Below are 11,330 nucleotides of genomic sequence, written 5' to 3' on the forward strand. Positions count from 1 at the left end.
CAATTTTGAGTATTGAGCAGGATTCCACCCAGACTAGAGACAGCAAACTAGATTGAAGGGGTCACCCAGAGTTGAACTGTGAGCAGGAGTGGTTTACTAGATAAGCTTCATCGATGTGTTATTATTACCTTTTTATATGGTTATTACAGTTCAATGCTGCCCCCATGTGGTTGCCTATTATAACTACTGGTGTGCTGGCCTCAAAAAGTGGCCAACTGTCTCGCACTCTCGTCTCGCCTGGTGGAAAAGGGACTCAAATGTTTTACTTGTGTGTCAAATGTTTTACAGTTTTGTAATAATAATCTACATCTACAAAGTTTTTTTTTACACGTTCGGCATTTAGTGCATTTGCTGACTGGAGAAAAGTCTAGGCTATTGTCACCCACAGTTAAAGCTAGTCGGTTCACAGAACGCTGTGTTTACAGCCGTAACTAGGCAACGGCAGGGTTGCCAACCCCATATCCTGCGGTGCTCCTCTTGAATATTGTTATTTCTCCTGGATTTCTCCTGGATCGGGGGATTTCTGTGGCTTTGCGTGCGTCAGGATTCAGGATGGCCAGTGATCATCATTTGCCGGAGGCTCCTGTAGCGTTCGGGGAGCGGGCTCTGCCGAGGCTGTGCCGGGAGATGAGACACTCCTCCCCGGGGACCAGAGTCCAGGCTCTGGCTGCTCTGTGTGACCTGGTGCACGACCCCGAGAGAGCTCTGGAGAGCATTCACTACGGTAATATACTAGTGTTTCTCAAACGTTTCCATTCCCAGCCAGGTCTCCCCTTAACTCTGACAGGCTACAAATGGAACCAAATGGACATGTTAGGGTAATAGGGTCCATTGGTTCCATTTGTACACTGTCAGCAGTGGTGTAAAGTAACTAAGTACTTTTACTTAAGGCCTACTGTACTGTAATTAAGTACAGTTTTGAGGTATTTGTACTTTTAGGCCTACTTGAGTATTTCCAAATTCCAATACTTTTACTTCTACTCCACTACATCTCAGATCCAAATATTTTACTTTTACTCCACTACATTTGAAAACTATAATTTCTAGTTACTTTGCTGATATAAATTATAATAGGCTATGTTAAAACATATAGGCCCTACATAAACCACTTTAGCCCTATTTTATACCGTGGCTATTTGAAAATAGACAATGTACAAGCTCACAACGTGTCGCATCAGGACACATTGTGAGCTTGTAGATCTGCTTTTTTCAAACATTTTGTACTTTTACTTTTAGTTGCCTACTTTAAGTAAATGTTGATGCCAATACTTTTGTACTTTTACTCAGGTACATTTTGAATGCTGGACTTGCAGAGTACTTCACTTTTACAATGCAGTATATTGATACTTTACTTAAGTAGAACATGTGAATACTTTTTCCACCACTGACTGTCAGAGTTACAGACTTGTATGGGTCAATTTAGACCCCCCCTAAAGGAACCCAGATATGAAATCCACTTTGAGAACCACTGATATAAAACATATAACTCTTTTACACCTCAGACACAGGTCCCTTAGGCTAATTTTTCGTTTACATTTTAGTTTTTAATTATTATTAGGCTTTTCAAAACATTTTCAAAAAAGATTTTCACGAATGAACAAAAAGATCTATGATTTTTCTAAGCAATTGTATGAATAAACAATGAAAAATCTAAGACATTCCATAAATTAGAAAACAAATGTTTAAGAAATAGTGAAAACAGACGATCTACAAGCTCACAACTGTGGGCAAAGCACTGTTGTTTTCACTATAGTTTTTGTTTTGGGAAGTGGTGGAAAAAGTAGTCTACTCACATTTTTAGAGGTGGAATATACTCAAGTAAAAGTACTCAAGTAAGTACTCAAGAACATTTTCTTTTCTTTTTTTGTTTTACTTTTAAAGTAGCATAGGCCTACATTTTAAATGCTCTACTTTTACTACTACTTTGAGTAATCTAAATAGTAATAGTCTATTTTTACTTTAGACAATGAGTAATGAGTCAATTAAATCAGGTTTTTGACATATACTTATGAATGCATTGGGACTGCTGCTCGCTAACCCCAGCAGGTGGCAGTCTTGCAGGATTATGTGACCAGACCAGCTATGTGTCCATGTGTCCCTGAGCAAGACCCTTAACCCCTAATTGCTCCCCGAGCACCACATAATGGCTGCTCACTGCTCCTATTACACCCATCCTGTTACAGGATGGGTGAAATGCAGAGGACAAATTTTCACGTATGTGCAAATGTACTGTGACAAAAAGCCTATATATTATTATTGTATTGAAAACCCTGCTATAAAGGCGATATTTCACTTTCAAAAAACCCTTTGTCCCCCTTGCAGGACCTTCCTATACCAAACCATTATAATGTCAAACTCCAGTTTAACCATGATAGATTCAATGAAAACACCTGTCCTTTTTTTCTGGTGACTTCTGACACCCTCCGAATACGTGAGCAGGCCGTGTTTTTTCGATAGAATTTTTCATTGATTTCTATTAATCTTTTGGGGATATGAAAATTATTAAATACAATAAAAGATTATAAAAAAATAAATGAAAAAGGTTTTCAAAACACGGCCTGCTCACGTATTCGGAGGGTGTTAGGAGTCACCAGAAAAAAGGAAAGTTGTTTTCATTGAATCTATCATGGTTGAAATGGAGTTTGAAATTATAATGGGTTTGTAAGGTCCTGGAAGGGGGAAAATCTGGGGAAATGAATATCAAATATCTAAATACTGAATGAAGAAATTGAAAAACTGTCCTGGGTGTTCCCAAAAGCCTGATTAGACGATAAAATAACACAAAGTTTTTTTGCAAGTGAAATATCCCTTTAATAATAAGTCAGACTCATAAGTCACATAAGTCATGTGTATTGTTCTCAGGCTGTGTGCAACATTTAAAGACCTTGTTAGAAGACAACGAGTCCGCAGTCAGAACTAAAAGCACAGAGGTCCTCTACCACCTGACATCCCATAATGTCGGCAGGTACGTTTCCATGGCAGCCACGCACCGATTAACATGTGAATTGCTGAACATATCACCCAATATAACAATACATTTTTTTGTATTTCACAAATATTTTCTTTTTCTTATTCATATTTCTATTTGTATAAGCTAGTAACGGCATAAATAGATGAAGCCACTGAATATATTTCATTTATTCAATAAAAAACTAAAAACATGCATCATATGCCATAGGTGAATCTAGGTGTCAGTATAACATTGTTTATATTGTGACCCTGTCATTTTCTTAGAAAATAATGTTAACTTACAGCAGACTGGCATTATCTGAGGATATTGTTATTATTCTTATATTGTTTTTGTTGTTTTTTTTATTACACCATGTAACGACTTGCGTGTGTGTGTGTGTGTGTGTGTGTGTGTGTGTGTGTGTGTGTGTGTGTGTGTGTGTGTGTGTGTGTGTGTGTGTGTGTGTGTGTTAGTGTTGTAGTCGAGTCCACCTAAAGCGAGTCCAAGTCAAGTCCAAGTCATATGAGGTTCGAGTCCGAGTCGAGTCCGAGTCATGACCCCCTGGGAGGGGGCCGAGTCCGAGTCGAGTCCGAGACCGACGGGAGTCGAGTCCGAGTCAAGTCCGAGTCTGACGGGAGGTGAGACTGAATCGAGTCCCCAAACCCGTTTTTTTTTTTTTTTAGGTAGGCTACAGAAAACAACCTTTTTTTTTGTTGTTTTTGTTTAGTTGTTTTGGGGGAATGAGGGTTCTTTGTTCTTTATTAAAACAATAATAGGTCTCCTCAAATTACCTTTGGTTGCTGTGGTTTAGACCAGATGGAGGGATTATATCTCCAAACTGGCTTGGGAACGCCTCGGTATACTCCCTGAGGGAGTGGAGGAAGTTGCTCGGGATAAGGAAATCTGGAGGTCTCAGTTGGAACTGTTACCCCCGCGACCCGATTCCGGCTAAGCGTTTGATGCCGGTTCACAGCCAAAATATCCAGCTCCATGTAGCCGGCACCTTAGGTTTGAGGGCATTTTACAGTAGGCTACTCCATTGCTGAATGTGATGTTGTGAGCCAAATGCAATTGTAAATGTCTGCTCGTTTTTACATAATGACATCAATCACATATGGTGAATGATGGATTCATTTATGTTCAGTCTCTCTCTAAATTAGTACCAGGGTTGGGAAGGTTACTTTTAAAAAGTATTCCTTACTTAAAGGTATTAACTAGTTACTGCCGCTACCATTTTTCCCAAACAGACATTAGAGTTGCTCCAATGAAAATGTTTCCCCCAGGCAGAGAACAAGTAGGCCTACTTTTGAGTGCCAATATAATAGTACAAATAAGACTGTAGTACAATATCCCAAATCACAGGCGATGATTATCCAGTCTAATGTCATGATATTAAAAAAATAATATTAATTACAAAATAATTATACTAATGTAGTCTAGGCTATAACATTTTAAACATTGCTGTTTTAGCTCTGTCGTTGTAATAGAGCTGCATGATTATGGCAAAACTTATTAAACAAAATGTTATCTTAATGAAAAACTATTTTATTTTGACCAAAAATAAATTATTAGTTTCCCCATTCAAACACATTACCTTATGTCATTGTGGGCTCGCCTATAAGGCGAGCACACTTTAGATATTGTCATTATTTCTATACTAAGCATATCAAGTATCAAAAAACTTCGGTTCCTTTCTACTCCTACATACTTAGTGAGAAAATGAAAATAAAAACATCAATGTGTTCAGCCTACAGTGGCGAAGTGTGCTATTATTTTATACAGCAATCGGCCAAATGGTGGCGCTGTAGGAAGCCTTCGAAAGTGCGAACTTTGAACAGGTATAGCTCATGCTGTGTTTGAGGTAAAGCCATGAAACCTGTATACACGTATGCGTCTCCTCATGCCGAACAACTTTTACGCTCTGACTTTTGACCTTTGACCTTTAGATCCCCCAGAATTTTGAATTATATGAAAAACAGTAAAAATCTATCTCCTCCTGGGTTTTTTTCGTTACGCGCACGAAACTTTTTTCACATGAACTTTGGACCAATACGGTCAGATTGATCAACCAGATTTCTTTTAAAGTGAAATATAATTTTTTAATAATTCAATAAATATTGCGGTTTCATGCAAATTATTCTTCGGCCTCTAAATCATACATGCAAAGTTACACGTTCATGGTATTTGGCAAAGATGTAGAGGGTTAGTCAAAGTATCACTGAAACCAATTTTATTCCAATCGGCCAAAGGGGGGCGCTATACGAAGCGTTTGAAAATTCAAACTTCAAACGGGCATAAGTCATGACTCGTTTCGTTTTAAGACATGCAACTTGCTTACACGCGTGCTTTGACTCGAGCGGAAGACATCTGTGTCTTTGTTAAGTAAGCTCCGCCCTTCGATTTTCCACCATTTTGAGCAGTTTGTAAAACGCGTAAACCCGCTTTTATTCTGGAATTTTCGCTCCACGTGCACAAAACTTTTTTTACGTGAACTTTGGACCGATATCTAAAGATCTGTCAGATCGGATTTCTTTAAAATTGAAACATGCTTTTTAAAATAAATTCAATGAATATTGCAGTTTTATGCAAATTATTCTTCTGCCTCTAAATCATACATGCAAAGTAACATGTTCATGGCATTTGGCAAAGATGTAGAGTGTTAGTCCAAATATCACTAAAACCAATCTTACCCCAATTGGCCAAAGGGGGGCGCTATATCATTTTGAGCAGTTTGTGAAACGCTTAAACCCGTTAGGATTTTTTTTTGCAATTTGCATGAAACATTCTACACACAATCTAAGGACCTTTATCTAATATGCCTATGAAGTGCACACACACACACACACACACACACACACACACACAAAAAAATAATAATGAATATAGCTGCAAGCAGCGATAAAGTGGCCAAAGCCAAAAACACCTCAAATCATGAACACAGCCTGCAATGTGCGTGAAATCTTGCAAGCACATTCCCAATAGGTCAAGGAACAGATACCACCCTTCTTACATTGGCCTGTTATAGCGCCACCAGCGGGTCAACTTTTGCACAACACATTTTTGGAACAAAATGGACCAATCTTTGACGTCAGTAACGTCAAAGAGAGCACTGCCTGCGATCTTGACATTTTGTACTTTTATAGCCATTGTTTTCCGGCTTGAAGCGAGCCCACAATTGTTTCGAAGGAACAATATTTTTCTAGTTTTAGTCTGATGCCTGTCAAACAATGCAAAAAAATACCCCATGTCACTGTTGTTTTGATTTGTCTCAACCTCTCTAGGGGGACTTAAAACGTTACACTTCTCTCTGTTAATCAGTGTAGCCTACTTTGTTAAACTTTCGGACGAGGCTTGCTTAACGAGTATTAATAGTTTACAGCTGGAAAGAAAACAAGACGTTGCATCTTAATCCAGCAGTGCGCATGGATGATTTAAACTACACACAACGTCGTGTTTGGAAGCTGTTTACTACACTATGGAATTATTTATTTGGAATAGAGGATGACATTTTGATGAATTTTCACTCCTGTCCCGTCCCACTCCCGCAGAAAAAATCCTGTCCCATCCCAATCCTGGGCTAGAGTGGGGAAAAAAATCCCATCCTGTCCCACTCCTGTAAAATGACTCCTGGTCCCATCCCGCTCCTGGTCAAAATCACTCCCGTTCACATCCCCCTCCCGAAAAAAATATAAAAAAATAAAATCGCGCAGATGTTTTTCTATTTTGATCCATATTATATTTGATATCATGTTTATTATTATATAATGTATAATCTTATAATGTTCGCAGTTCAAAGACCTCACTTTCCTGTGCAATTTATTTCTGCGATTTGATGAACTGGTCTGGGATGATTCCCGCTCCTGCCCACTCCTGTTGATTTTCAATCCTGTCCCGTCCCGATCCTGGCATTAATACAAATTTGACTCCTGTCCCACGGGAATCCCGCGGGACCCACGGGACCCACGGGAACGGGAATAAAATGTCATCCTCTAATTTGGAACACGCTTATCAGATGCGCGTCAGATAGCCTATGCTGCATTACTTAACGCTCTTAATGTTAACGTTAATGGGCTCCTCAACATATGGATATACATTTCTTCCTTTGCATTGTACTGACTTGACTTGACTCGAGTGGACTCGGCGGGGGGCGAGTCCCGAGTCAAATGGTCCGAGACCGAGACGAGTCCAAGTCAAATTGAGGGCGATACCGAGACGAGACCGAGTCAATGAAAAATTGGACTCGAGTCCTGACTCGAGACGAGTCATTGACTCTAGTGTGTGTGTGTGTGTGTGTGTGTGTGTGTGTGTGTGTGTGTGTGTGTGTGTGTGTGTGTGTGTGTGTGTGTGTAGGCCTGTCACAATTATTACATAATCGTCTATCGCAATTATTTGCCATAATCACAAATTATTTGACATAATCGCAAATTATTTTGTCGTATTCGTCATAGTTGTTTCCATGTTGAAAAATGTTCTTATATTTTCTGGGGGCCTTAACATTTTCAAAAATTGTGGAAATTACAATTTCCACTATCAATGTTATTTCCACTATCGATGTTATTTTTTAAGTATAAAGTTGTCAAAAATGCCTGTCGTTTCTTTGTATATTCAGGTTATGTGTCAGATCTTCCATTTTGTCAAAGACAAAAACACAATTATTTGAGTGACAATTAATTGTCATGTAAAATGTCATAACCGTTACAGCCCTGTGTGTGTCTGTCTGTGTGTGTGTGTGTGTGTGTGTGTGTGTGTGTGTCTGTCTGTCTGTCTGTCTGTCTGTCTGTCTGTCTGTCTGTCTGTCTGTCTGTCTGCGTGCGTATGTGCGTGCGTGCGTGCGTGCGTGCGTATGTGTGGGTATAGAGAGGTGATGCTGCATTGTGGGATCCTCTCTCCACTGTCAGAGCTGTTAGATGAACCAGGAGCTTCCTGTAGGAAGAACGTCCATCTGACCTTAAACAGACTGGCTCACTTCCCTGCAGGTATTGTTATGATGTCATTATATCAGTGTATTTCAATTGGGCCTTTTGACTGAGAGGCGCTTTCAGCTTTCAGGAAGTAACCAAAAATACACAGGGAAGACATATTTGCATATTATAACCACACCTGGGGGTCTATTCATGGGTTGCATGTGTAGTCCTAAACAGCCATGTTGAGGATGGGGACTGACCATATGCAACAAGTCCAACATCAGTTAGGGTTATAATTCACCATATTCAGACTTATGGGATGTCAGACCAACATGTGAGGGGGCACCCAGATTTGAACTGGGGACCTCTTGATCTGCAGTCAAATGCTCTACCACTGAGCTATACCCCCTGTGCCTAGATGGTCAAAAGCATCCATTCATAACAAATTGTATATTTTCCATGGACCCCAGTTGTCCTGATGTGTGAAATATCATAGAGATAAGTGTTAAACAAAATTGTACATCCAAGAGTTGTACTTGGGGCCTCTTGTTTTGCAGTCGAATGTTTTAGGACAAACCTATATCCACCCCTTGTACTAAATTCTTAAAAAATATGTATTTGTGAAATTTGAGTATTGGGCAGGATTCTATCCAGACTACCACTGAGCTATACCCCCACGAAAAGCAAAGCATTAGAGTCCACCCTCTATCGTTTCAACAACTCTTTTTTTTTAATTAAGACTCAATCCTGTCCAGAGATAAACATGCATGACACATCATGTTTGTGAGGGGACTGACCATAAGGTCCTACATTGGTTGGAATTCACAAGATCAGCACTGACACGTTTCGGACTGATGGGATATCAGACCAACGTGTGAGGGGGCACCCAGAGTTGAAGTGGGGACCTCTTGATCTGCAGTCAAATGCTCTACCACTGAGCTATACCCCCACAAAAAGCAGAGCAATAGAGTAAACCTTCTATCGTTTCAATAACTCTTTCTTTTTTGTGTTAAGATTCAATCCTGTCCAGAGATAAAGATGCATGTCACATCATGTGTGTCAGGGGTTGACAGTAAGGTCTCAGAGGCACTTGCCCGTCGGGCAAGTGCAGGCCATATTCTACTTGCCCTCAGGTCTTGGCCCCGCAGCGATGGAAAGTATATTTACTTAAGTACTGTACAATACGTTTACTTCTACTCCACATCTTGGATCCTAATATTGTACTTTTACTCCACTACAATTATTTGAAAACTTTAGTTACTAGTTACTTACTGCAGATATACATTATAATATAATAAGACATATGTAAACCACTTTAGCACTTTTGCTTTTACTTTAGTACTTTTACTTGTAAAAGAGTATTTCTATATTGCAGTATTGATACTTTTACTTAAGTAAAACCGTTGAGTACTTTTTTCTACAACTACCCCCCCCCCCCCCCCCAACACACACACACACACACACAAAACCTGGCAACGCTGGACAGCAGACCATCAGAGTCGGAGATGTGTTTATGTTAGTTGTTAGCACAGAACGCTAACAAGCAGGCTGCCCTGCAGTGCACATGCATGCTGCTCATGATTAAATACATTATGTAGCGCAATACAGGGAGGGAAACATCGGGAAAGCACTGTTGATAGCATGGAAAATAGACGCTTCACTCGTAAAATAGACGATTCGCGCCGTTCGCGGACATGTCAATGTTTTAGCGACTTTTGCGGTAATAGTTCTGTCTTCTTTCACTTTCTCCCCAACGTTTGGTGACCTGTGCTTCAGCACGTAAAGTGCGTGCATTAATCTGGCCATGCTGTAGCATAATGTGAGTGTGTATGCCTTGTAGATTCGCTGTTTTTGACGGAGCTCACATAGCCACTGGCTGGCGGCTGCCTGCACGCGCGTTCGTTCAGTGTGTGTGTGTGTGTGTGTGTGTGTGTGTGTGTGAGTGTGTGTGGGGGGCGTGTGGAGGGACTTCGGAGGGAGAGAGAGACGGACAACTAGCCCTGTAGCCCCTGTTCAAGTATAGGCACACATCTCATTATTATGTTGCTCAAAATGTGCACTTGCCCGTTCGGGCAACCCAGTAGGACAATTCACCTGCCCGACCTTTTTATTTACTTGCCCCGGGCAGTAGGGCAACCGTTAGTGTCAATCCCTGTGTGTAAAGGGACTGACCATAAGGACCATATGGTCCTACATTGGTTGGAATTCACCACGTCAGCACTGACCATTTTCAGCTGATGTGATGTCAGAACAATGTGTGAGGGGGCACCCAGAGTTGAACAGGGGACCTCTTGATCTGCAGTCAAATGCTCTACCACTGAGCTACACCCCCACACAATGCAAATTAGAGTCCACCCTCTATCGTTTCAATAACTCTTTATTATTGTGCTAATATTCAATCCTTTCCAGATAAAAACATACATGTCACATCAGGTGTGTGAGGGGACTGAACATAAGTCCGACATCTCATTAGTCCTACATTGTTTAGGGTTATAATTCCCCAGGTTAGCTTTCACCAGTTTCTGACTTATGGGATATCAGACCAATGTGTAAGGGGGCACCCGGATTTGAAATGGGGACCTCTTGATCTGCAGTCAAATGCTCTACCACTGAGCTATACCCCCACACAATGCAAAGCATTAGAGTCCACCCTCTATTGTATCAATAACTCTTTTTTTTGTGTTAAAATTCCATCCTTTCCAGATAAAAACATACATGTCACATCACATGTGTGTGGGGACTGACCATAAGCCCGACATCTCATTAGTCCTACATTGTTTAGGGTTATAATTCACCAGGTTAGCATTCACCAGTTTCAGACTGATGGGATGCCAGACCAAGGTGTGAGGGGGCACCCAGAGTTGAACTGGGGACCTCTTGATCTGCAGTCAAATGCTCTACCCCCACAGAAAGCAGAGCATTAGAGTCCACCCTCTATCGTCTCAATAACTCTTTTTTTTAGTGTTAAGATTCAAACCTGTCCAGATTGAAACATGCATGTCACATCATGTGTGTGAGGGGACTGACCATAAGTCCGACATCTCATTAGTCCTAAATTGTTTAGGGTTATAATTCACCAGGTTAGCTTTCACCAGTTTTGAACTTATGGGATATCAGACCAACGTGTGAGGGGGCACCCAGAGTTGAACTGGGGACCTCTTGATATGCAGTCAAATGCTCTACCACTGAGCTATACCCCCACAAAAAGTAAAGCATTAGAGTCCACCCTCTATCTTTTCAATAACTCTTTTTTTGTTGTTTTAAGATTCAATCCTGTACAGAGATAAACATTCATGTCACATCATGTGTGTGAGGGAACTGACAATAAGTCCGACATCTCATTAGTCTTACATTGGTTTGGGTTATAATTCACCAGGTTAGCATTCACCTGTTTTTGACTAATGGGAAATCAGACCAACATGTGAGGGGGCACCCAGAGTTGAACTGGGGACCTCTTGATCTGCAGTCAAATGCTC

General features: G+C 40.6%; 1 protein-coding gene across 1 annotated transcript in view; it reads left to right on the forward strand.

Moving 5' to 3' along the window:
* Positions 1-552: 552 nt before the first annotated feature.
* Positions 553-11,330, forward strand: part of rsph14 (radial spoke head 14 homolog) — a gene marked incomplete at both ends in the record, with an annotated part of 80,897 nt that continues 70,119 nt past the window's right edge. Inside the window, one exon of the mRNA XM_080738466.1 lies at positions 553-724. Coding sequence (XP_080594592.1) covers positions 553-724 — 172 coding nt within the window. The remainder of the gene's footprint in view (positions 725-11,330) is intronic.

The sequence above is a fragment of the Nannobrachium achirus genome (assembly GCF_963921795.1).
Source record: "Nannobrachium achirus genome assembly, chromosome: 12".
Taxonomy (NCBI): domain Eukaryota; kingdom Metazoa; phylum Chordata; class Actinopteri; order Myctophiformes; family Myctophidae; genus Nannobrachium; species Nannobrachium achirus.